General features: G+C 42.0%; 2 protein-coding genes across 4 annotated transcripts; both read left to right on the plus strand.

Annotated features, from left to right (window-relative positions):
* Positions 1 to 976: 976 nt before the first annotated feature.
* SNRPB2 (small nuclear ribonucleoprotein polypeptide B2) lies at positions 977 to 12,726 on the plus strand. 3 transcript variants are annotated; one of them, XM_032419848.1, is made up of 8 exons: positions 1,052 to 1,089; positions 1,284 to 1,545; positions 2,963 to 3,052; positions 3,618 to 3,790; positions 8,178 to 8,318; positions 10,092 to 10,142; positions 11,797 to 11,885; positions 12,350 to 12,726. In XM_032419848.1, the coding sequence occupies exons 3-8, from the start codon at positions 2,989 to 2,991 to the stop codon at positions 12,507 to 12,509; spliced, it is 678 nt and encodes a 225-aa protein (XP_032275739.1). In that variant the 5' UTR covers positions 1,052 to 1,089; positions 1,284 to 1,545; positions 2,963 to 2,988; the 3' UTR covers positions 12,510 to 12,726. The 3 variants fall into 3 exon arrangements, with proteins under 3 accessions (XP_032275738.1, XP_032275740.1, XP_032275739.1); XM_032419847.1 differs by lacking the exon at positions 1,284 to 1,545 and having other exon boundaries at positions 977 to 1,089; XM_032419849.1 differs by lacking the exon at positions 1,284 to 1,545 and having other exon boundaries at positions 995 to 1,089; positions 2,967 to 3,052.
* Positions 12,727 to 20,316: 7,590 nt separating this feature from the next.
* OTOR (otoraplin) lies at positions 20,317 to 24,203 on the plus strand. The gene is made up of 4 exons (XM_032419807.1): positions 20,317 to 20,452; positions 21,221 to 21,360; positions 22,267 to 22,377; positions 23,221 to 24,203. Exons 1-4 carry the CDS (start codon positions 20,338 to 20,340, stop codon positions 23,242 to 23,244), a joined length of 390 nt encoding a protein of 129 aa, XP_032275698.1. The 5' UTR covers positions 20,317 to 20,337; the 3' UTR covers positions 23,245 to 24,203.
* Positions 24,204 to 26,624: the final 2,421 nt, after the last annotated feature.

Genomic DNA, 26,624 nt, shown 5'->3' on the forward strand with positions numbered 1-26,624 from the left:
CGGAAGGGGTGCCTGGGTGGCTCAGTCGTTAAGCGTCTGCCTTCAGCTCAGGTCATGATCCCAGGATCCTGGTATGGAGCCCCACATCGGGCTCCCTGCTCAGTGGAGAGCCTGCTTCTCCCTCTTCTGCTCCCCCTGCTTGTGTTCCCTCTCTGTCTCTGTCTGTCAAATAAATAAAATCTTAAAAAAAAAAAAAAAGTAAGGTTATCAGAAGATACAAGATTAGATTTCCCTTGGCTTATAACAACCGTTTCATATTTCAGATGATACTTTACATATATTTGGTGAACAGAAGAATGACCGCATGTACTTTTTTGGATTCCCATTCAGCTAAGCATCAACATCAACAACTTCTATCATCCTAGAACAATCTAGGCATTTTGTGGGGACAGCAGATGGAAAGGGGGGTAGGGATTTTTTTTTTCCCAGTGAATTTAGGCAGATGATCTTAGGGGTGCTTGCTTGGCCATCATTGGAGGTGGTTGCCTTATCAGGTGAGAGCGAATGTGAGACATCAATTCCCTCTGCTTTCGGGACTCAACCTGAGTTGCTTCTGGGATTCAGGCTCATCAGCAGAATGGTGAGAAGCGTTCCCTCAAGAGCACCAGGAATCAGAGGACCCTTGGGGGTAGGTACCAGGTGCCCTCAAGGTGATGTTAAACCAGAGGCCACCAGAGCTCTGAGAAGGACGAAACCAAGGAACCTTCCCAGGTAGTTGGCATGAGGGGCTGCCTATGAAGCTATATAGGGTCTGGAAAGATGAAAGGCACTGTCGTGTGGGGTAAAACCACAGAAAGTCGTGGCTGCGTAAGGAAACAGATAGCCTCACTGCACGACCCCAGGAATCCAGTTTAATCCATGAGGTTCCTACAAGATCCTTCCCGGTCCCCAGCCACCCTTCCCGCCAGCCAGGTATGCGCATGCGCAGAGAGAGAGTCCAGCTGCGGTCGCAGGAGCCGGAGGGCATCGATCGACTCTAAGCTCGACTGCTCGAATTGTCGGCGCTTGATTGAGGCGCGTGGTAGCGTAACTTCCGGTAGCGGCTCCGTTTCCGGCTTTCGGTTCGTGGGGGACCAGCGTAGGCCTCAGGTGAGTTGGAACGCGTTCTCGTTCGCTGTTTCCGTTTTCCGGGTTGTCGGCCGCCTCTCGGCCTGACGCCAGTTTGTGGGAGCAGGGAGTGGACGGGACGCGGTGCTGGGAACGGCGAGTGTTTGCTCCCGGGTTCGCGGAGGGGTTGGCGAGAGGGCGGGAGGAGTTGGAAACTAACGCATTGGTCCTGCTAGGCCTCCGAATTTAGGAGAATTGTCTCTAGTGGGAAGGGTTGGGATCGGCGATCGCTTGGCCGCTTCCTGGGGCTTTGGTCGAACGTGCCACGGCTAGAGAAGCGGGAGGCTCCCTTTGGACTCCAGGTGCCCTTGCTCTAGTCCAGACCACTCTCAAACCTCGCGTGAGATCTTGCAAGAGCCTCCCCTTTGAGAGCTCCGCCTTCAGTTTGACGTCTCACTTTCTTGTCGTTTTCGCGACCCCAGCCCTTCCAGGTTTCAGGTAAGGGGGGGGGGGTCGCAGATCTCTGAGAAGCGTTACCTTTCACCTGTTCCGCACAAGTGCAGTCCTTGTCTGTAGGCTTTTCCCTTAGCAGGCTTCCTATACTGTTCACACACAGTGGGTTTAAAATTGGTGAAATGAAAGTATATGGGGGGGCACCCAAGGAAATAAAGCAGGGTCACAGTTGGCAACTAAAAACGGTGTAAAAAATGAAATAGTCAAGTGAGTGTGAAAGAGAAGTGCAAAAGGCGAGGAAACAAGGGTGGAATTCCCAAGTCTGCTGTTTATTAGCTAACGATTAGTCTAACGATAGGCAAGTCCTTTACCTGTATTAGCCATTAATAACAGCTACTCGAAGTGTTCACTGCCCATCTGAGAGCTGTGCCAGAACTTTGTCATCTAGTCTTCTGAGTTCTAGTAGGTAAGTGTTGTTACACCAGCCCCATTTTACAGCCATAGACCTGAGATTAAAGAACTTGCCTTCAGTCAAGCAGCTAGTAATAAGCATACATAGGATTTGAATTCAGAGGAGGCTGGTACTAGAATCCGAGCTCTTAACCGTCATGCAATACTGCTCTCTCTGAGCTCCATAATTTCAAGTCCGTTAGAGTTGTGTGACGGTGTATATAAATTAAGTAACTGATAGGAAAGCACTTTTTAAGTGTACTCGTGAAGTATTGCTTGGCAAACATCGTTAATGTGTTAATGATTTTTACTGGGCACACGTTTGCTAGTTTCTTTCTCATTTCTCTTAAAACCTAAAATATTATTTTAAAAATAATTTAATTAAGTGGGGCGCCTGGGTGGCTCAGTCGGTTAAACATCCAATTCTTGATCTCAGCTCAGATCTTGATCTCAGAGTTGCGAGTTCAAGCCCCACGTTGGGCTCCATGATGGGTGTGGAGCCTACTTAAAAAAATAAATTAAATAATTTCATTAAAAAACAAAGGTTATTTTGTTAGGTAAAAAAAAACTTGTTTGTTGCAAGTGAAAGATAAATAAAAAAATAAATGTATTGGGTGAAATAATGTTGTTAAAATCTGCCTAGATACTGGTGCTCCACCAAGTTTTGTGCCTGAGAACTATTTTTTTGTTTAAAAAGGAGGGCTAGCAAGTGCTGGAGAGGTTTTAATGACTACTAACAAAAACTGATATTTTCTGACATTTGGGATTGAAAGAAAATTGAGAAGTTAATAGTCCCTGTGTTAGGGGTGCCTGGGTGGCTCAGTCGTTAAGCGTCCTCGGTCCTGGGATCATGACCTGAGCCGAAGGCAGACGCTTAACGACTGAGCCACTCAGGCGCCCCAAATAAATAAAATCTTTAAAAAAAAAAAATAATCCCTGTGTTGTCCTTATACGACACAACAGTGTGAGTTAATGCTCCCTGTTTATAACAGAATATTTACTGTCTCCTTAGGCAGTTTGAACAGTTTAACTCCAAACATGGATATCAGACCAAATCATACAATTTACATCAACAATATGAATGACAAAATTAAAAAAGAAGGTAAGTGCTTTTAAAAACCATTTGCTCACAACCCAAGTGCATTTAATTGCTAGCATCTTAAAAACTGTACTGCTTCAAAACTCACGTAGTAATCTTTGTCAGTACCTGAAATAATGGCTTGTTCCTTTTGTGTGAGAATTTTAAGGCTTTTTAAAAACAAAAATAGGTAGGGGCTGGAAATTTGGTGAATATGTTTTCACTCAGATAAAATGGTTTGAAACAACTTTTAGGGGCGCCTGGGTGGCTGAGGTCATGATCCCAGAGTTCTGGGATCGAGCCCTGAATCGGTTCCCTGCTCTGCGGGAAACCTGCTTCTCCCTCTCCCACTCCCCCTGCTTGTGTTCTTTCTCTCGCTGTGTCTGTCTCTGTCAAATAAATGAATAAAATCTTAAAAAAAAAATACAACTTTTAAAATTAGATAGCCAGTAGTATAATGTGATTTTATTAAAATATGTAACTTTAAGTAAATGCATGGTGGGGGGCACTCATTGCAGTGTCATTTTATGAAGAGTTTTGCCACTGTTTCTTTAATAAATAAATTGTTTTCCCCTCTACTTTTGCTCAGAGTTGAAGAGATCCCTGTATGCCCTGTTTTCTCAGTTTGGCCACGTTGTAGATATTGTAGCTTTAAAGACCATGAAGATGAGGGGGCAAGCCTTTGTTATTTTTAAGGAACTGGGCTCATCCACAAATGCCTTGAGACAGTTACAAGGATTTCCATTTTATGGTAAACCAATGGTAAGGCAATCTTATATTTTCGGTTTAATCACTTAATGGTATGTTAAGTTTGTAGATATGCATTTGAAACTATGGGCTGTTCCTTTCTGTTTTTAATTGTTAAAGCAAGTTTGGGTTTATTTTATTTACACATTTGTATTTATAGAAACACAGTAATAGTAGAGTTTATAATTTACTAATTTATGATAGTTCAGATGGGCAATAACAAAATATAATATTTTTTAAACATTGTACACCTAGATGTAAATGTTTAAAAAATAGTGGCAGTATTGGCAATATTCTCATCTCAAAAGAACTAGATGTTAACTCAAGATTAAAAAGAAACCTTTTTTGTAAACTTGTAAAACAATACAAAACACAAAAATCATGGGTCAGAGAGGAAATCAATTTGAAGTTTCAGAAAATAGCATAGCAAAATACATATCAGAAGCCATGCAGTCTAGAAAAAGCAGTGATCTAAGAAAAATTCATAGGTTTAAATCATAAGTTTTATTGATGAATAAACAATGAGGGACAGTGAAATAGTCATGCATAGAAAGTTTTAACCTCAGGAATGATGTGAGATTCACATTTAGCTGCTGGGTGAAGATTGGGTTGTTGGAGGGCCAAGAGGGACTAGGGAACTCAGGAGGCCACTGTCTAGAAATGATTGGCACTGGCTTCACTTTGCCAACTAAATATTTTAAATCAATGGAATCGTGTACCTACAGAGTACCTTGGGTACGGATTCCTAGTGCTTTTTCCTGAGACTAGAATGGGATGAGAAGAGACCTTGAGGAGAAAGCCAAGGCCCAGAGTTTCCAGGCCCTGGATCCTCATTCTGACTCTACCATTAACTGGCTGTGTGCCTATGTTCATTTTCAGTACCTATAAAATGTAAGGAGATTGGCTATCCTTTAGGCTAATTCAGAGGTCAGCAAAAACTTTATATGAAGGACTGGATAGTAAATATTTGAGGCTTTGTGGGCCACAGTTTCTGTCACATATTCTTGTGTCTGTGTGAGTTTTTTTTAACAACGCTTTAAAACTGTAGGGAAAAAAGTCCTTAACCTATAGGCCATATAAAAACAGGCCATGGGCTGGCTGGATTTGGCCCATAGTCTAGTGCAGATACTGGTCTAATCCCTTTATTTTAGAAATGAAGAATCGGAAAAAAAAAAGAGATAGAATGAAAGAATGAATCAGGCACAGAAAGGTTAATTGCCAGTCTAGGTTATATTAATACAACCAATGGCAGTACAAGGCCTCGAAAGCTAACCTGACACCCAGTATTACGATTTTTCCCCCCAAACTAGGAGTTGGCACACTGTCCTAAAGGGCCAGATAGTAAGTATTTTAGGCCTTGTGAGCCAGATGATCTCTCCTGCAGCTGTTTAACTGCCTTTATGGCAGCAAAAGCAGCTGTAGATGGTATGCAAGTGAACGAATGTGGCTGTGTTCCAGCAAGACCTGATTTATAAAAACAGGCAGTGTTCGCTGTGGTCATTGGTTTGAGGGCCTTTATATAGCACATTTAATTCAGGAGTGGGCATTTTTTTCTCTGTTACTAGAGCAAGTTTTCTTCTCCTTTTCTATCCAGTTCCCCTTTTCCCATCACTTCCCATCTGATGGGCACCAGCTGTGTGGAAAGGCCCACCTCAGAAAACTAGGATTGTGCCTTCATATACTCTTTTTAATAAGTTGGAATTGCCTGAAACCAGTTTGTCTGTCTTAGTAAGTATGAAGAAATAGTATAATGGAGATTGCAGTTGGCAAGAGCATAAGACTGGGTTTTAGTTAAAATCGAAAATTAATATGGAGGAACGATTTCTTCCTATAGAGGATTTTGTTTTGTTGAGTTGAGATGACAAGTTTGCATGCGCCAGTTACTCAGATACAGGAAAGCTAGACGTTTTTGGCACTGGCTTCACTTTGCCAACTAATTATTTTAAGTTAATGGGAAAAGTCCAGTAGACTGATAATGCACTGGAAGTGTTTTATGAGTTCCATTTCTACCTTCAGGAAGGTAGCAGATACTGCCAAATTTCCAGCATCCTGGAAGAGGAAGAAGAATGTTCTTTGAGCTGTCTTGCTTTGTGTTTATTCAGGTGGTTTTAGTTGCTCTTCTGTTTTAAATCCCAACATACCAGATCAGAAGTAAGCAAAATTTGCTATAACTTGGAACTCATGACAAAATTACCCAAATTCAAGGAAATTTGGTTATTTAATACCAAAAATACCTCAGTAATGTAGAACCATCTTCCTGAATGGCTTCTGTTATGAAACCTTTGGCATAAATGTAAACCTTGCTCCTTCTCTAAGCTGTGGGTATACTTTTTTTTGTCCCTTATGGGTCTTTGGTCTCCAACCAAGGTTTTTCAGCATTGGTACTTTTGACATTTTGACCTGAATAATTCTTGTTGTGGTGGGCTATCGTGTTCATGGCAGAGTGTTTAGCAGCATCCCTGGGCTCGATCTACCACATGCCAGTAGCATGACAACCCAGACTGTCTCCATTCAATAGCACCAGTTGTCCCCTGTGGACAAAATCACCTCTGGTTGAGAATCAATAGTGTAGACCAGCCAGCTAAGAATGATGGCTGAGATCAGGGATTTTTCACAGGTGACTGTGTCATAAGGACAGGTCACCCAAGATCTGTTCAGGTCAGGGAGAAGGTTGAAGACACAGGGGAGATGGCAGGGGAGTCCTTGGGACTAAGAGTTAGTCTAAGCGGGTGCCTGGGTGGCTCAGTCGTTAAGTGTCTGCCTTCAGCTCAGGTCATGATCCCGGGGTCCTGGGATCAAGTCCTGCGTCAGGCTCCCTGCTTTGCGGGGAGCTTGCTTCTCCCTCTCCTTCCCACTGTGCTCTCTCTCACTGTCTCTGCCTCTCACTCTCTCAAATAAATAAAATCTAAAACAAAATTAAAAAAAAAAAAGAGTCGGGGCGCCTGGGTGGCTCAGTTGGTTAAGCGACTGCCTTCGGCTCAGGTCATGATCCTGGAGTCCCTGGATCGAGTCCCGCATCGGGCTCCCTGCTCAGCAGGGAGTCTGCTTCTCCCTCTGACCCTCCCCCCTCTCATGTGCTCTCTCTCATTCTCTCTCTCTCAAATAAATAAATAAAATCTTTAAAAAAAAAAAAAAAAGAGTCTAAGCATTCCTTCTGGTTAGATGATGACATGCCAAAACCAGCAGTTGCTTACAGGGATAAGTCCGCTTAGAAACCCTATGGTACAGTAGCCCAGAGTAGCCAGAGAAAGCTTTGCATACTGAGGTGAGGGTAGGATGCTCCCCTCTTGTTTCCCCAGCACATTCATCTCTAGCTGGGGAAAAAGAGAGACTTGCTTTTGGTTTTAACAAATTTTCTTTCAAACCCATGTTGTTTTAGGTCACTTGTTTCCTTTCAGACTGAGATGAAATTCTTGTTCTATAAGGCAATTTTAGATAGTAATTTTGTAGGACTCTTGTGTTTTGATATGGTCAGAGAGGTTGTTTCAGCTCATTCAGCTCCAGAGAAGAAATGTTTCTTGGAAATGGAAATTGCAGTTTGCAAATAGATACACCCTAGAAAATGGTTTAACTCCTAGCAAAAATTTGGGTGATTGGTGTTGAATCTAGCTGTGTAATAATGCTTTAGACCAGGGCCATGCTACTCAAAGTGTGGGCCCCATCATCCACTTTGTGCCTGTTAGAAGTGCAGAATCTCAGGCCTCGCTCAGACCTACTGCATCAGAATCTGCAGTCTTCCATGTAGTTAGAATGCGTGTTAAAGTTTACCAAATGCTCTCCTAGACAAGGGTTTTTAAAAGCTCTCCTGTTGTCTTGCTGGCATACTGTTCTTGCTGGCCGAGGTATAGGAAGAATCAGCAAATGGCCTGGTTGCACTAGCTGAGATGCTAGTTTGTTTCTTTTCAAAGCATTTTGAAGTTTAAATTGTTGCCACTATTAGTCATTTCATTTAAAAATCCTAGATCAGATTCAAAGGGAAATCATTCTCAATCTTTACTTTACCTGTGGAAATAAATTCCATATAATACATTCCACAGCTAATCGACACATCTTGACCCTTTTATTGAGAGTCCTTACCAAGGAGTAGACAACTTTCCAGTGCTTTTTTCTGTTTCATGAAATTGAGAGAAGCAGTGGTGCAGATGTTGCAAAGTTCTGTTTCCCATATGAAAATCTATGGGTTTTCTTCTAATAAGCAGTTGAGTCTAACTTTGTCTAAGTTGTGAATCATAGACCACAATTTATTTTCATTTGGTGCTCAGTGTATTTGACAGATTTCCTGAGGGATGTGTTTAAAACCAGCTTGTAGTGTGTTTGTGTAATGAAATTTGAAATACTACTGAAGAGTATAAACAGCTTTCAGCATAATGAATAGTAACCTGTTTCCAAATAATTAAAACAGCGAATCCAGTATGCAAAAACAGATTCTGATATAATATCTAAAATGCGCGGCACTTTTGCTGACAAAGAAAAGAAGAAGGAAAAGAAAAAAGCAAAAACTGTGGAACAGACTGCGACCACTGCAAACAAAAAGCCTGGTCAGGTGAGATGAACAAAGTTCCTAGGTTTGTTGGTGTTAAGAACTTGATAGGGATGTCCGTTTTCCACTTAAGGGATGATCTTTGGGGTGTGTGTGTCTGTATGTGCCTATGTGTGTGTTTAAAAGGTGCAATTTCAAGAAGCTGGAATTGGTTGAGTTCTAGAATTCCAATATTTATATTTAAGCCCCAAATTAAATCTAAACCCTTATAAACGCAGATTTATATTAAACAGTTTTATTTGAATTTGTATGACATTTAGTTCCATCATTCGTCAAAATATGTTAATATTTGCTGGCATCTTTCTCAAGTTCTACTGTCAATAATGCTATAGATATTATCTTTTATCTTGAGTACCCCACACAAAGCTGCTTTCTTTGAACAGTTCAGGAATTCAAAAATCTAATTTAAAATGCCAGATAAAAGTGAGATTATCGTCCAAAATGAAGTTACTTTTGGATTGAAAGTCATTAGAAATCAGTTTCAAGAAGTACAGTGCTTGACTTTTGTCTGATTGTTAAAAAAAAAAGACTGGTTCTTGGTTTTTCCGTATATATTTCTCCACAATTTTAAAGGTTAGAGATTAAGTTTTATGATTAACAGTCTTTAAAATTTTGGACTAGATCTTTCAAAATTAACTGACAAGTTAAAGTTTGACTCAGGTACCATGTAAATTCTTAGAATAAGAAATCTTTTTAAATTAATGTGTTTTTTTAAGGTTTTAATTCCAGTAGAGTTAGCTTAAGTGTTGTTAGTTCCAGGTGTATAGTATAGTGATTCGACACTTCTGTACATGACTCCGTGCTCGTCACAATAATTATCCTCCTTAATCCCTGTCCCCTATTTCTCTCATCCCTCTACCCATCTCCCCTCTGGTAACCATCAGTTTGTTCTCTGTAGTTAAGGGTCTGTTTCTTGCGTGTGTCTCTCTTTTTGTTTTTCCTTTGTTTGTTGGTTTTGTTTCTTAAATTCCACATATGAGTGAAATCATACGGTATTTGTCTTTCTCTGACTGATTTATTTCATTTAGCATTATGCCCTCTGGTTCCATCCATGTTGTTGCAAAAGACAGAATTTCATTCTTTTTTATGGCTGAATAATACCACATTGGATATATACACCACATCTTTATCCATTCATCTATCGATGGACACTTAGGTGGCTATTGTAAATAAAGCTGCTATAAACATCGGGGTGCATGTATCCCTTTGAATTAGTGTTTTTGTATTCTTTGGGTAAATACCCAGTAGGGCGATCGCTGGATCATGGGGTGGTTCTATTTTTAATTTTTTGAGGAATCTCCACACAGTTTTCCAGAGTGGCTGCACCAGTTTGCCTTCCGACCAGCAGTGCAAGAGGGTTCCTTTTTCTCCACATCCTCACCAACACTTGTGGTTTCTTGTGTTTCTGATCTTAGCCATTCTGACAAGTATGGGGTGACATCTCCTTGTAGTTTTGACTTGCATTTCCCTGATGATGAGTGATATTGAGCATCTTTTCATGTGTCTGTTAGCCATCTGTCTTTGGAGAAATGACTGTTCATGTCTTCTGCCCATTTTTTAGTTGGATTATTTGGTTTTTGGGTGTTTCATCAGTTTCTAATATACTTCGGATACTTAACCCTTTATCGGTTATGTCATTTGCAAATATCTTCTCCCATTTAGTAGGTGGCCTTTTAAAAATTAATGTTATTTTTATGCAGTAATTAAAATTATAATCACCTGTTGCTGTTTTAGAGCAATCAGAAATTTTAACTGTTTTTTATTTCTTTTGTTTAGGGAACACCAAATGCAGCAAATACCCAAGGAAATTCAACACCAAATCCTCAGGTAATCTTTGTTTCCATGGGTGCTTGCTTTTTAAAGTAAAATTATAAACCAATAAGAATAATATACAACAACTTGCCTGTCTCCAAAAAATGAAAATAATTCCTTTTACAAGACGTGAAATTAGGGGCGCCTGGGTGGCTCAGTTGTTAAGCGTCTGCCTTCGGCTCAGGTCATGGTCCCAGGGTTCTGGGATTGAGCCCCGCATCAGGCTCCCTGCTCCACGGGAGGCCTGCTTCTCCTTCTCCCACTCCCCCTGCTTGTGTTTCCTCTCTTGCACTGTGTCTCTCTCTGTCAAATAAATAAATAAAATCTTAAAAAAAAAAAAAAAAAAAGACATGAAATTATATAACACTTTAACATAGAAACTCACTTCTCAAGACATTGTAATTTTTTTAAGGGGCAGAAATGAAACCTGACTGTATTCCTTGCTTTCCATAATGTTTCGATGATGGAATCAAAATGACAGATTTTAAACTACAAAGGCTGGGAGCAAACTATTTTCACTACAGTATGTACAAAGCCCCCAGGACTTTATAGACACACAGGTTGGGGAAATTGGTCAGGTGAATGGGCTCTCTTTCCCTACCAGTTGCTCAAAGCACTGAACTGTCTTTTTTAAATAGAGCAAGGTTGTTTTATGGTTACTCTTGCTCCGGCTTCTGAGAACAAATATATGTCTCTTTATAGATAGGTTTTAGAAACCTCTTAGCAAATCTCCCTGCTGGAGGCTTCAAAGAGAAAGCCTCAATTAGGTACTAATGGTTTCCTCTTGGTTCCTTGGATGCTCGAGTCTGACAAGATCCTTAAGTCCGGAGAATTCCTTGCACCTCAGAGCTTTCCTTCTCTGATTTGAAGTTATGTGCATTTTCCTATATTCTCTCCCTCCCTCCTTTGGCAATTATAGTACAGCTTACAAATGCCAGCACTTAATTCTCTAAGCCTTAAGTTCTTCACACGTCCTCTTTTCTCTTCATGAAAGTAGCCGCCTGAAGACAGAGAGGCTCTTAGGTACAGGATGACCCTGTCCCTATAGTTCCCCATAACCCCAGCTTAGGGTATCAGATAATTAGTTTAACATCTAATAATACTTGTTTCTACTTATTGGATGTAACTAGATGCTCTGTATATCTCATTTACTTGCAGAAAACATTAAAAGTCACCAAGTATTGGCTCTAAGTGGTAGTTCCAAATTTTCTTAAATGCTGGGAGATTGTAAACAATAACTCCGAGGATTGAAACCTGAGTTATTATTCGGGTAACCAGCTGAAGATGGGTGACACTGCTGTCTTCTCTAGTTTTGTTAGGATCTTTCAGTTATGTAATCTAGTTGACAGTCCTTCCAGTACAGCTGACTCTGGATGCTTAAAACTTAAACATTGTTTTAAATACTATTAAATACTTTAAACTTAGTAAGATTTGTAATCATCCAAATTTGTATTAAGTGACTTGAATGTCTGCGTAGTTGCTGTTAGGTTTATGTTTATTTCTCCAGTGTAATTGTTTTTCAGCGTTAGTGTTCGCTGTAGTGCTACAATTTCATAATCCTTAATAAACTGGAATGTAGTTCTCTGAAGTTTAGATTTTAATGTAAGAACCGAATGGTTTACTATACTTTTTATACTTAAAGCTAACTTGCCTTTTTTCTTTGTAATAGGTCCCTGATTACCCTCCAAACTATATTTTATTCCTCAATAATTTACCAGAAGAGACTAATGAGATGATGTTGTCCATGCTGTTTAATCAGTAAGTTTTATCGTAAACCAGTCTGTGTTCTGAAAGCCTCCCAACAGGACAAATAGTTCTTCTATGGGTTGAATCCTTTTGTGTATCACAACAGTAATTCCTATAGCGTCCTTGATTTGGTCTGGGATTAATGATGTGAATTGAAGCCAATCTGCAGATTTAGCAAATAAAAAGCTGAATTACCTCTAATGTTTGAATTACTCTTAATTGATGAGTATAAGAGGAAACAAAGCTTTGATATAGTGACAAAATTGAACTAGCTTACATTATACCTGTACTTCTTTCATTGTATTATTATTTGTATTTTAGACTCTTTCAGCCTACTCAGGATTCTTGGTAGGATATGATACTTTTCCTAGACCAGTATTGGGAAGTTGCTGATTTAAACACAGAATAAGCATTCATGTATTTGATATCCTTTATATCCTTTATATATTTATGTATATAAATTGTTTCTCTTGTAGGTTTCCTGGCTTCAAGGAAGTACGTTTGGTACCTGGGAGGCATGACATTGCTTTTGTTGAGTTTGAAAATGATGGACAGGCTGGAGCTGCCAGGGATGCTTTACAGGGATTTAAAATCACACCGTCCCATGCCATGAAGATCACCTATGCCAAGAAATAACATATGGGAGAGTTGTCTTTAAAGCACTTGGTGTTATTTATAGTGTTTGTTTTGATAACATATGGTCAGGCCATTTTTTAATAGTTGGGATGAGGGGGAGTGGAAGTGAGATTTTTGTGAATGATTTTAAAAAATACCTAGGCTTTGTTTAGCCTTAGTGAACTATGAAATAAGAAGGCCTCAATTTTGTATAATAAACTTTTATTTGTATTCTTTACCTAATACTTCATTTATTCCATTGTCCTATCATCAAATGTTTATGCTAGTCTAGAGCACCTCTTAAGGTATATAAAACTGTAATAGGATGCTTTCCTAGTATTATTTTGGAGCAGCTAATGGCAGAGAAACATTGAATCTTTTTTTTTAATATTTTATTTATTTATTTGAGAGAGAACACGAGCGGGGGGGGAGGGGCAGAGATAGAGGGAGAGAGAATCCTCAAGCAGACTCCCCGCTGAGTACGGAGCCCGAGGCAGGGACGCAGAACTCGATCCCAGGACCCTGAGATCATGACCTGAGCCTAAATCAGCCACCTACTCGACTGAGCCACTCGGACGCCACCATTGAATCATTTTAACAAAAGGAGAATTAGATCAAGTCCTTGATTAGACTTCTTGTAGTTTTTTTTTTATTCATATGGACTGCCAATCCTGGGGGTGGGTGTGTGTGTGTTGCATTAATGGTAAAAATAATTGCCCTAAGTGTTAGAAGAAAATGAGACCTGGACAGGAACCAAATTTGAACTTTGTGCTCTTCAAATAAATGAGCATCATTTCTTGGTGCTAGTAGGCATTTCACAAAGCTTTTCATTCAGCATTTAATTGGATAAAGGCCATTTTGGAGTAACTTCTGTTTTCTGGGAAAACAAGGAAAGGGAATGCTGTCTTTCAACTTCTTATTTCATGCTCTTATCCTCTTGATGCAGGATTTTTCCTAAGGAATACCTGCTTGTCTAATAATCTAACCTTTTCTTTAGGAAGGTTTCCCTCCAAGGGAAAGAATTTACAATCTAAAAAATTTTTTAAGATAAATAGGCTGACTTGTGAAGAATTGCCAATTCTAACCTTGATATGTCTTTGTAATTCTCAAACACCTATGTTTAATTCTTAAACACCAAAGCTCGTTTTCTTTAGCTTTTGATTTATACCTGAGGCTGTGATTCAGTCCCCTGCTAGTAAAACCATGGGCATCTTTAGAAGTGGACAATTTTTTGCACATACAGCACACATTAAAGTGACACTTGATCATTTTTTCATGTTTTTCTTTGAATATTTCCTTGAACAAAAGTTTGAATTTTTATTGTATACTTAATGGGAAGACTACTTTTTAGACTTATGTAGATTTTTGTCAGGTCACTCTTATGTATACATGAGGAGGAAAAAGCAAAATAATTTTTATTCCTAAAGCTGCCACATTTAGAATCTCTCTTTAAAAGATTTTATTTATTTCAGAGAGAGCACAAGTGGAGGGAGGTGCAAAGGGAGAGGGAGAAGCAGACTCCTCGCTGAGCAGGGAGCCTGACAGGGCTGGATCCTAGGTCACTGAGATCATGAGCTGAGCCAAAGGCAAACGCTTAACTGACTGAGCCACCCAGGTGCCCCTAGAGTCTGACTTATTTGAATAACTAACTTAGTTTTCAAGTTTATGTACTCTTGTAAAATGTATTAAGAATGAATTACTAGAAAAAGGACCATACTCTTGAGATGTTAGAGCAATGCCAGTTGCTATTACATTTTCTAACCCCTTCCTCTCAGTGACTGTCCTTACCTTGTCTGAGAAAAGGGTTTCACAGACATCCCTGCTTTGAGGGTCTGTATGAGAGGAAGTAGAAAGGGCTGTGTAGCTGGAGTGGGGCGAGAGGGAGGGAGGGCGGGGAGAGAAAGATGGGACTATGTAGACGTTTTTAAGGACTTGCTTAAATTCTGAAATGGGGAACTCCGATTTTTTTTTATTTTAATTTTTTATTTTTTTAAAGATTTATTTGACAGAAACAGAGAGGGAACACAAGCAGGGGGCGTGGGAGAGGGAGAAGCAGGCTCCCTGCTGAGCAGGGAGCCTGATGTGGGGCTAGAGTTCAGGACCCTGGGATCATGACCTGAACCGAAGGTAGATGTTTAATGTCTGAGCACCCAGGCACCCCCCCCGCTTTTTTTAAGATTTTATTTCAGATTTTTTTAAATTGAGTTATTTACATGCAATAAAATTCACCCATTTTTAGTGAGTTTGGGTGAGTGACCCAATTTGATGGGTTTTGACAATTGTATGCGGTTGTGTAATAACCATAATCAAGATACAGAGCCTTCCATCACCCCTCAAAAACAAAGACTCCCTTTGCCCCTTTGCAGTTAATCCATTCCCCACCCCTGACTCTAGGCAACCAATGGTCTGCTTTCTAGCACTGTAATTGTCCCCAGTATAGAATACTTTTGGGGCCACCTGGCTGGCTCAGTCGGTGGAGCATGCAACTCTTGATTTCAGGGTTGTGGGTTCGAGCCCCACGTTGGGTGTAGAGGTTACTTTAAAATTAAAAAAAAAAATCATTAGAATGCTTTTGAAGGTCATCTCTATTGAATGCATTAGCAGTTCTAACAGTGGATGGGCATTTGGCTTCTTTTTAATTTGGGGCTGTTAGAAATAAAGAGCTTATGAACATCTGATTACTTCTGAAAGCTTTTTATTTTGATATAATTTCCAATTTATATAAAAAATGCAGAAATAGTACACAGCTCCCATAAACGTTGCTGAAGCATTCAGGAGTCGTGCCACCTTGACCCTTTATTACCCCTTAATACTTCAGTGTGTATTTCCTAATACAAGACCACTCTGCTACATAACTGCCATATGACCAGCAGAATCAGGAAATAACATTAATCCAGTATCCAATCTGATTCACATTTTGCTGATGTCCCTAAAATGCCCAAGAATTCCAATCTGGGATCATGCCACATGTGGTTGTCTCTTCAGTGTCCTGTGCATTCCTCAGCCTGCCCTTACCTTTCTTAATGGTATACAGAGATGTCGTATGTCTGTATTTGTGGCTGTTATCTATACAGTTATATGAAAAAGGAATTTACAGCAGTATCTCTAATTGCAATCCGACAACCCTGAGTTTATTCTGGGCTTCCCCCTTTCCCTTTGTTTTTTAAGATTTTATTTATTTATTTGAGAGAGAGAGAGCAAGCCCGTGTGCACAAGCAGTGGGGAGAGGGAGAAGCAGTCTCCCCGCTGAGCAGGAGCCCAATGCGGGACTCGATCCCAGGCCCCCGGGATCACGACCTGAGCCAAACCCAGGCACCCCAGCCCTTCTTTCCTTCTTTGTAACTCCTCCGCTCCCAGTGATCAATGCATTTACTTACTGCTTAAATCTCCTGGAATGTAATCAAACTCTGAGAAGCAAGGCTACAAGAGGGAAGAGGGGGAAGAAAAAGGGAGCTAACTACCCTTTGAAAATGATTTGATCATGCTGGGATCTTGGGCCCATCTGTGGGAGTTGCCAGTTTTGGAGGAAGTAGATGTTGCGCTCATCTAATGTGGTGGTTCTCAACTTCAAGTTTAACTTTAACTTCTGCTGCGGATTCGAATCATCTGGGAAACATTTCCAAATGCCCATGCCTAACCTACACCCCATATCAATTAAATCCCAATCTCTAGGCGTGAAACCCAATCAGCAATATTTTTAAGTTCCCTGAGTGATTCCAATGTGAGTTAAGAACTAACAAAGCAGATTTCTACCTTTTGAAATAGGTTATAATGATTAGATCTTTAGTTCAAATTGTATTTTTCCAAGGCAGCATATTGATAAGAAGAAGATGGTGTAAAAATGCAAAGTGTTGTGGGGCACCTGGGTGGTTCAGTTGGTTAAGTGTCTGACTCTTGGTTTCAGCTCAGATCATTATCTTGTGGTTGTGGGATCGAGCCCCATGTTGAGCTCTGTGCTCTGCACAGAGTCTGTTTTAGATTTTCTCTCCCTCTTGCTCCTGCTCACACTCTTTCTCTCTCTCTCTCAAATAAATAATCTTTTTTTTTTTTTAAAGGAAAGCATTGCATCACATCTCCATTTTGAGCTTTTGAAATTTAAGGTGTAAAGTATTTTCTGTTTGGGTATTTAGCAAGTATTTTGTCCTTGGAAATATTGTATCCAGTAAAGATCTAATGCAGAATGTGAAGCCCTGGCTTAAAATTTGTGCTGTAATTGATTTGCCCTTGAGCAGTACTTCTCAAACTTTCATGTTCTTCCAAATCACTTTTGTAGCTTATTAAACTGATCTAGCAGGCCTGGAGGAGAGGGGTGGGGTTTTTTTTTTTTTTTTCCTTAAGATTTTATTTATCCATTTGAGAGAGAGAAAATGAGAGAGAGAGAGCATGAGAGGTGGGAGGGTCAGAGGGAGAAGCAGACTCCCTGCTGAGCAGGGAGCCCAATGCAGACTCCATCCTGGGACTCCAGGATCATGACCCGAGCTGAAGGCAGTCGCCTAACCAACTGAGCCACCCGGGCACCCTGAGGGGTGGGGTTTGAGAGACTTTATAAAGTGATGCTGAATGTGCTGATCTGGGGACCATGCTTTGGTGGCAAAACCCCGGAGTCTTTGCCCTGATAACTTAGTTGGTGAGTCTTGATTTTGGGGTGTTATGAACCTCTTTTGAAACTTGATAAAACCTAAGGGCTTTCCCCAGGAAAAACAAAATTAAAACATGCATATATACATGCATAGGTGCATATATACACCTAAGCATACAACTTCAGGGAGGCCATGCATTCATTCAATGAATACTCATTTTTCTTTTTCTTTTTTTTTTTTTTAAGATTTTATTTATTTATTTGCCAAAGAGAGAGACAGCAAGAGAGGGAACTGAAACAGGGGGAGTGGGAGAGGGAGAAGCAGGCTTCCCGCGGAGCAGGGAGCCCGATGCGGGGCTCGATCCCAGGACCCCAGGATCATGACCTGAGCAAGAAGGCAGACGCTTAATGACTGAGCCACCCACGCGCCCCAAATACCCATTTTTCTGGGTGCTAACGATAGAGCAAAGGGCAAGATTGACAAGGTCCCCACCTCCTGGAGCTTTCATTGTGGTGTCTGGGGACAAATCGCCACCACGTAAATAAAGAAGGCCTGTCGGGTAGTGATAAGTGATGAGGCAGTGTACCACGAACGCACAATGGATGGATTGAGTTGGAGGAGTGCAAGAATGGCTTTGTGAAACCGGTCTTCTGTCTGTCTGGGGAGACATCTTGTCCAGAGACCTGAGGGCCAGTCTACGGAACTAAAGCTTCCCCAGCAATCAGCTCCAGAGGGCCTAAAGTAGAAATGAGCCTCGCAGTTTCATAAGACAGATCAGCTGGTATGGCAGGTGCAGAGTGAGTGAGGGAGAGAGTGACAGGAGGTGACTTCAGAGGGGCAGAGGGGCCAGATCATGCAGGGCCTTGTAGGTCACAGCAAGGAAGCTGCTTCTACCCCATCCACTGCCCAAGCCTATTTTTACACCTTAAAGGAGCCACGGCCTCCATTTTAAGAACTGCAGATCGAGAACTAATTTAGGAACAAAACCAGAAAGATGTCATTTGGAGATTAAAGGCACAGAGAATACACCTGAAAATCCAGATGAAGGAGGTGAGCCTGCTCAGGACAGAGCCCTTCTCCGGACCCCCAGTATCCACAGGGTCTGGAGCCTGCCTCCAGGGACAACTGCTCGCTGAGTAATAATAAGTTTAAGTTCCAATCTGCAAGCAAAATGTTAGTTTCCATCCTGTCTCCGCCCACTGCAGAATGCTAGGACATCCCAGGCCTGCCCGGGGACGCACTCAGATGGCTTGACATCTCTTTTCTTTACTTCTCCACCTTCCAATAGCCAATAATGGCTTGGTGTGAGCACCGGCCTTAGCTTGCTAAGTTGTTGTGATGGCTCGGTTGTGGCTTTATTCCACATTTCACTCTGCTCCAGGGGGAGGGGGGCTTGGACAGTGTTGCAATCCCCATTTCTGTTAAGTGCCTCTTAAGTGGCAATCGTCTTTTAGCTCTCCTGTGTTGAGGGCTGGCTTGAGACCATCACAGTCTGTAAAAGAGCTGCCTGATCAGGATTAAGATTTAATCAATGCTTTAGTTTTCCCAGAGACCCTCTTAGGCCCCTAGATTATAAGGAAGGAAAAATGCACTGGCAGCCTGCTTTCGGAAATGATTTCCAATTCATATTTTCCTTGAAGTGAAACAGGAAATGAGGAATTTAAAATCTCAATTCTGGGGCACCTGGGTGGCTCAGTCGGTTGGGCGTCTGCCTTTGGCTCAGGTCAAGATCTCAGGGTCCTGGGATGGAGTCCCGCATCGGGCTCCCTTGCTCCGTGGGGAACCTGCTTCTTCCTTTCTCTCTGCCTCTCTCCCTGCTTGTGCTCTCTCTGCCTCTCTCTCTCTCAAATGAATAAATTAAAAAACCTTAAAAAAAAAGGTGGTTCTGGCCTTTGCTGGACTGTAGGGGCTGTAGTTTCTTTATCTATAATGGAGATATTGAATTAAAGAAGCTTCCACATCTGGGCCAGCTCTTTAAAATATGGTCCTCTGAAAATAACACACTCCACCCCCAAATAAAACCTTTTTTAAAAATAATACTATAAGTATATTTTGCTTTGCCAGTTTATCCCCAGTTTTGTACAAAATTATTTTGTTAAGTTGAATGCTTGTCCCTCATCTTGTGAGGTGACTGCCTGTTGGAGGGAGGGAGGAGGAGGTTCTGCTCTGAAATCTCATCATCAGCCAAGTCGGACAGGGCATCCGGACAGGGACCTCTATTCTAGAAACAGTTCCAGGGCGGGGGGGGGGCAGCGGTGTGAATTTTGTGAAAGAGATACCAGCCCCAAACACTAGAAGAAGCAGCAACCTATTGTCTTGTCTCTCCTCATAGAAAGTAAATCCTTGGGGCCAGGGAATTTTTTTTATTCACTGCTGTATCCCTCGTGCCTGGAACAGTGCCTAGCACACAGTAGGTGCTCAGTAAATATTTGTTGAATAGATGGAGCTGCATATTGGCACTTCAACTTTGGTGATTTCTAGCAGTACTCCTCTTTCCGTGGGAAAGACTCCCAGAAGCAGGGAGAAGGACGGTAACAGGAACCTCTAGCTTTCTCCTGTCTCCACCCAGGAGCATTTTGAGACTGAATTTCAAAAGTCCCAGAGAGGAAGAAAAGATTGTTCCATTCTTTCCAACTCACCTATGTCCCCTTTTCTGCATTGAAACGGTCTAGATCTGGTAACGGCTCATGTGTTACAAACTATGTCTGCCTCAGGACAGACGTGACTCCCGAAAATCGTATCATGGATGATTTGTAAACTTAAGCATCCTTGATTTATCTATTCTATAAATCCACATGTTTATTAATTGGATTTGTTTCAAGGAACATTATGTGTTCTAAGGATATAGATCTATATTTTCAGCAGATTCCTGTAGTCAGTACATCTCTGCTCCTAAGTGGAAAGAATAGGAAAATGGAGCCAAAAAATTGTTTTAAATGATTTAAAATTCTCCTAGTTCTTTCCACAATGCCCTACTAGTTCAGTGTACCACAGCTAAAGTGGCTTTACCAATGGTGGACCGTTTGGATATCATTTGTGTATATATATATAAAAAAGACATCGAGTTTGAGTCTCTTTGGAAAACCAGATGCAAATTAGCCCCTGGAGCTCAGGAGCTCTTAGGAAAGCAGAGGAAGGAACAGTGGGCACCTTCCCATTGGCTGGGGGGACTCACCCAGATGTCTGGCTCCCACATAAAAGACAGGAACCACTGCAGTCAGTTCCCACTTTCAGTTAAAGGACGACAGCAAAACAGCTAAAAAAGGAAGATGGCCAGACTATTAATACTTTCCCTCCCAGGTCTTGTAGCCATATGTGCCGTGCACGGAATATTTATGGACAGACTGGCTTCCAGGAAGCTCTGTGCAGATGACGAGTGCGTGTGTAAGGACATTTTTTATGCCTTTTTTTTTTTTTAAGATTTTATTTATTTATTTGAGAGAGAGAGCATGAGAGGGGGGAGGGTCAGAGGGAGAAACAGACTCCCTGCCTAGCAGGGAGCCTGATGCAGGATTCGATCCTGTGACTCCAGGATCATGACCTGAGCGGAAGGCAGTTGCTTAACCAACTGAGCCACTCAGGCGCCCTTTTTTATGCCTTTCATTATCTTTCTATTATATAATTGAAAAAAAATGGGGCGCCTGGGTGGCTCAGTCAGTTGAGCAGCTGCCTTCGGCTCAGGTCGTGATCCCAGAGTCCTGGGATCGAGCCCCACGTCTGGCTCCCTGCTCAGCGGGGAGCCTGCTTCTCCCTCTGCCTGCCGCTCCCCCTGCTTGTGCTCTCACTCTGTCAAATAAATAAATAAATAAATAAATAAATAAATAAATAAATAAATAGAAAGAAAAAGAAAAAAAAATCCACTAACAGCAGAACTATCTAATTGGGCTTTAAGTGAATCTTCTCTAACGTGTATGTCGCTAGCACTGCTTGGTCTATACATTCGGTGTCTTAACTACCGAGAATTCACTTGGTTGAGATTTTCAGCTTTCATACGTTGGCTATATTACTCGTCTTGAACTGAACATTCGGGAGCTATAAACTGGGAGTTATTAGTCTCTCTGATTTCCTATTTCTGATATGTTTGGCCTTTTTACTGTTAGAAAATCCAGGAGACTAAATAATGTAGTCATTTCAATGTTTCTTTTCTTCCAGATACTATTTCCCTCTCCAGAGCTCAAGAAGATTACAATGCCCCGGACTGTAGGTTCATTAATGTTAAAAAAGGACAGCAGATTTACGTTTACTCAAAGCTGGTACAAGAAAACGGAGCTGGAGAATTTTGGGCTGGCAGTGTAAGATGAGATCCTTGCAAATATACACATATCTTGACATAGGTTGCTCTTAATTTTTTCTTTCTGACCTACCTCCAGTACATTTTAGTGTTTGAAACGAGCTCTCAAGAATAATGGAGAGGTTTAGATGCAAGTGCAGAAAATCACATGCATTTGCTTTTGTGGCATTTTGAAGAAACAAAGAAAATTTCATAACAAAACCAGATGTAGGTTTATGTGATGTGTTGGCAAGAACTAGTCAACCACGTGGGGGGCTTGAACATCTTAAAGAGTTTGAAACTTACTCAAAAATGTTTGAACGGATTTGCCAAGGAAAAGGCATGCGTGTTGGCAGTCAGGCTCCGCTTCAATATTTTAAAGGAAACCAACACCCTCTTCAGTTCCAGAGAATCTGCTTTCTTAATGAAAACCTGCAGGGGTGGGCCCTAGGGAGGGATGAAGCAGGGCTGATTTGCTGTCGTCATCTGCAGCCCCACAGACACCTTCTCAAGGAATGAAGAATTAAATCCTAAATTCACTCAAGTATCTGTGCACTCGAATATTTAACAACCAAGAAAGGCCAGTTCTTTAAAATAAAAGTATCTATTTAGTTTTTTAGAAACGCACCGACTTTGTTTATGGGTTCCAAAAAGATTTTGGGCAGCTCACAAGATTGCATAAAATAAAGAAATGCTCAGTGAGACCGGGAAGACCCGGCCACAGGAGAACAGAGACACACTTTCTGTGGGTTGACTCAGTTGCTGTGAGTGAGCTTCAAAGTTGGATCTGAGGCCCCTGGAACCCAGAGGGGAAAATGGAGTCATTGCAATTCTGTAATTCTCATTCACAGCAAATGTGATGCCAGGGGGTTTCTAGAAGTGGACTCCCAGCTGCAGCTCCCTGACTGTTACTCTTCTGGGCACTCAGGTCTACGGAGATGACCGTGAGGACGAGATGGGCACCCTGGGCTATTTCCCCAGCAGCTTGGTCGAGGAACAACAGGTGTACCAAGAAGCCACCAAGGAAGTCCCCACCACGGTAAGTGTCTCAGAGCGGGCCGGAGAAGGACCCAGATCCTGGGCTGATACAGGCAGGTGTTAAAGATGCATCGTGTCACTTACAAGACGACCGGAGCAAACCCCCCTACTTGTAGCGGAGGCTTCCCCGAGGCAGGGAGGTTTGCGAGAGCATTTACACCTACTCTCAGTGTTGAAAGGTTACCAAACTTTCTCCACCCACCCCCTTTTGTTTTTAGATACAAGTTATCCTAGAAAGGAGTCCATGTCACAAAGAAAGAAACGAATATAGTATTCACGGACTCTTAACTGATGGTTACATTTATTTACTAAAACACTTGGGCTGGGAAAAAATCAGCACCTGTATTTAATCAAATCAAAACACTGGAAAAAAAAATCTTTGGATGCCTTATTTCTGTGGTAGATAGATTCTACTTATGTTTGAAAAAGAAATTATATTCTTTCCAGTGCCCTGGGGTCTTGCAAGCCCCAGAAGAGACATAAAAGATTCCCTTTGAGCTACTTGGCAGGGTGGTTGTTTTGAAGAGATTCTCCTGGAGCTAATTGCTATGTGAAATAACTTCAAAACATTGCCCAACCCACACAAACGGGACTTGCTTGTCATCGCTTCTGAGCACTGAGCTTGAATGTGTCAAATAACCACCAATTAAAAGTGTATTTGAGAACCTTCATTTTAAGTAGTTTTTGACTTAAAGTGATAATTATGTCATACTCTTTGGGCTTCAACCTTATTTTAAATCTAGATTTCCCTTTGATGACCTATAATTTTTAAATAAAGAAACTATATTTGTTTTCTGGCCCTTGTGTGCTCAGTTCAATCTTTTTTTTTTTTTTTTTTCTCTAGGATATTGACTTCTTCTGTGAGTAAGAAATTAGACAAACCTGCAAGTAAAAAGGAAACACTAAAAACTAGGAAAAGCGAAATAAGAAAAAAATACGTGTCCCTAATTCCTGACTTTTGTTTCAAGGCTTTGTTATCCTTACGGGAAGGCTGGGCCTTGGTGGCCAGAGGTGGCACATGAAGGAGGGGTTTCCATTCAGTTTTCTGCTGGCCTGGTCTTTCCACCACCTGGGGCAGGGCGATGTTTGGCTCAAGAGGGAGAATTGAAAACAGAAATTCTATTTCAGCCTAGAGAATCCTCTCTTACACAAGAATGTATACAGAGAATGGCTCATTTTTATTATTTTTAAACTGTAATTCTTACCAGCTCTTTGGCTTCTTATACAAACTTGGTAGGTCACAGATCTTCCCTTTGGACATGCTGTTTTCTAATTATTTGTCTCACTGGCCATTTGGAGTGTTATAATGTACCCAAAGGGACTATATCCCCAAGGAGTATTCGAGGATTGTTGTTACTTTTAATATTGGTTGCCTTTGGGATGTGAAGCTGGTGGGAGTGGACGAGCTGTTTGGGCTCAGAGATGTTTGGACTATGCCTCTTTCTCTTAAAAAAAAAAATCACAAATTATTTCAATGGAATTTTATCTTCTAGTGATCAATTTACCGCTCCCCAAATTTTAAGTAAGTGTGTGTGTATGTAATAAGGGTGGAGCAGCTTATGAAATATTTGTAATGGGATAGTTTCCCCATCATATGTGCTGTCACTGCAAACATTTGAGCTTCAAGTCAAAAGACAGGGGGAAAAAGTCTGTGGGTTATTTCTCGACTTCTCTTTCAACTTTGAATTTCCTCTTCCTGTGCAAAGTCCCCCAGCCAAGGATGATGTGTGAATAAATCTGGTGAGGGGATTGGTGGTCCCAAAGGATATACAAGTGTCTCTACATTTGATTGGAAATTTGCTTTGATTGTGTATTCCTAGTATAATTCTTTTTATGTAGTCATGAGTCTTTGTTTATATGCAGTTAAAATGCCTGTACTTTGACAATTTCTGAATTAAAAATTGTTTTAAAACATTTTTCACCTGGGGTCATTGAAAGTCTGGAAGGCACTTGGAAATAGGGTTGTTTCCTCAGTTTTCTGTGGTCTGTTCATCCCACCAGCATGAAGAGGAGGGCATTTACGATAAGTCAGAGATGGGGACCCCAGGGTCATTTTTCCAGCTGTGTCCATTGTGATTTGGGGTGAATATATTTTTGCCAAATTCCCATGGGGTTCCATCATGTGAAATGGTACCCTCAAAAAGCCCCCCAAACCCAAACCCACTTACTGCATTCCATAAAATGTTTCAGGCCAATCTAGGGTGGTCAACACAATTTAAGGTAAGAGGCATTTATCCTCTTTTTCTATCTACCTCTCACTTGCTGGCTCCCCCATTCCAGGTACCCCATTATCCCTCAAGATACCCAGCATCCCCATGACACTCTCCATCTGCCAAAGCCCCCATCTGTCTGGCCTCATGCTTCCAGCCTTCCTCCCCAAGCACGGGGCTTCAGGCTGCGGTCCCTCCTGGCCACACCTGCCTTCCCTTCACCAGGACCAATCTCATCCAGACTTTTGGGGTCACTGATTGGTTTCCATCTTCTGGGGGCCTAGCCGCATCAACAGAATGAAAGCACCTGCAGGGAGCTAGCCTTTCAGTAGGCAAAGGGCCATCCCTGGCCTGGGGGCAGCGTGGGCCTCACTTGGGTGTGGGTTAAGAAGGCAGAACGCCAGGGCCCACCGCAGACTTTCTGAATCACAATCTGCATTTTCACAAGACCCCCAGATTCGAGGTTCATGGATGCATTGGAGGGAAAGAGAAACCTCCTTCTACCCTCCTCGGGTCTCTGGCTGGGCCTAAGAATTAAACTGACATAGACAGATCACCAGGAGAGAAGCGGGTGTGTTTAATTTCATATTTTTACGTGGTGATGGGAATCTTCAAAGGGAAAATGAAGACCCAGAGAAGCCACTAGAGCCATGTACTTATATACCTTTTTCGACAATGAACAATAAAATGTGGGACGTGACAAGACAAAGTGGCTTGGGCACGGGGCAGTAAATCGTGGGACGGTGACCAGGAAACCCACACGGATAGCCGTGGAAGATAAGGGTGATTGCAGCAGCTTGTTTGCCTGGGTCCCTTCCAGCACCGACTCCCAGGGCCTGGCCATAAGAGCGTCCTCTTCCCGGTGCACCGAGAGCACCTTCCTCGTGGGAAATTTTACGGCCTGTTTTTAGGTAGAAAGCAGGGAGGTCAGAGAGCCCTTCCTGCATCTGCGCTTTCTCTCCCGCCTTCAGCTCAAAATGATCAATATGCCGAAGCAGCGTCTTTTGGGGTAGCGTGTTCTGAACCCCTTGGACATTAAAGGTTATGAGAAACACTCATTTTAGTTCTCTCCTTTCCTCTGACACAGAAAGAAAGAAGTGAAAAAAGCGAGAGCACCTGGGAGATGAAGCAGCTTTGCCAAGGTTGAACGGGCAGGATTTCCACATTCCGAAACCAGTATCCCCCCGTGTTGTAAGCACCGGCTTGGTATCTATAAAACTCTACCTTCCAGAAAAGGGGGCCATAGGGTGGAGAAGTGAGAGTCTGGGGGGCAATGAGGCCACTTGGGGAATCTTCCTTCCTTCCCACTACGAGCAAGGGTATCTTCTACCTCTAAGAGATTCTCAGTCCCTGACGTTGTTGCTTTGCAACCTTGAGAGCTCCTGAGAAATCTGAGACCAGGCCCTGGGAGGGCCTGGGGAGACCGGGAAAGAGGTAGACCACTCCAGATGGGCAGGTGGCAATTTCCTGAAGCGAGGGACTTAACACGCAAGGCTTGTGGGCGGCTGCAAGACGAGTGAGGAGCCTCGACTGACCATTCCCGTCCAGCTCGAGGGTCAACTGGTGGTCACGTCCTCTCCATGACCTCCTCCAACAGACATTAAAGAAAACAAAAAACCAGGGCGCCTGGGTGGCTCAGATGGTTAAGCATCTGCCTTCGGCTCAGGTCATGATCCCAGAGTCCTGGGATCGAGTCCCGCATCAGGCTCCTGCTTCTCCCTCTGCCTCTCTCTCTCTGTCTCTCATGAATAAACAAATAAAATTAAAAAAAAAAAAACAAAAACCCAAACAACTGGGCCTAGGGATCCCTGAGGGAACTCCAACTTGTAGGTTTCCTCTATACTCCCAAGCTGAGGCTGTGTGTGTGTGTGTGTGTGTGTGTGTGTGTGTGTGTATGTGTGTAGTGTTTAAATATTTCCATGTAGCTGTACTGTTTCCTCTTGGGAGAAAACTAAGGATTTCACCATCCCTTGTGTATATACAATGGAATATTCCTCAGCCATATAAGAGAATGAAATCTTGACATTTGCAACCACAT

This window comes from Phoca vitulina, unplaced genomic scaffold (genome assembly GCF_004348235.1).
Source record: "Phoca vitulina isolate PV1807 unplaced genomic scaffold, GSC_HSeal_1.0 scaffold22, whole genome shotgun sequence".
NCBI classification, from domain to species: Eukaryota; Metazoa; Chordata; class Mammalia; order Carnivora; family Phocidae; genus Phoca; species Phoca vitulina.

Coding starts and splice junctions, on each gene's coding strand:
- OTOR (XM_032419807.1), top strand. CDS start 20,338: ATGGCCAGACTATTAATACTTTCCCTCCCAGGTCTTGTAGCCATATGT. Junction 20,453..21,220: donor TGCAGATGACGAGTGCGTGT/GTAAGGACATTT, acceptor CTTTTCTTCCAG/ATACTATTTCCCTCTCCAGA. Junction 22,378..23,220: donor CCAAGGAAGTCCCCACCACG/GTAAGTGTCTCA, acceptor TTTTTTCTCTAG/GATATTGACTTCTTCTGTGA.
- SNRPB2 (XM_032419847.1), top strand. CDS start 2,989: ATGGATATCAGACCAAATCATACAATTTACATCAACAATATGAATGAC. Junction 8,319..10,091: donor CAAACAAAAAGCCTGGTCAG/GTGAGATGAACA, acceptor TCTTTTGTTTAG/GGAACACCAAATGCAGCAAA. Junction 10,143..11,796: donor ATTCAACACCAAATCCTCAG/GTAATCTTTGTT, acceptor TCTTTGTAATAG/GTCCCTGATTACCCTCCAAA.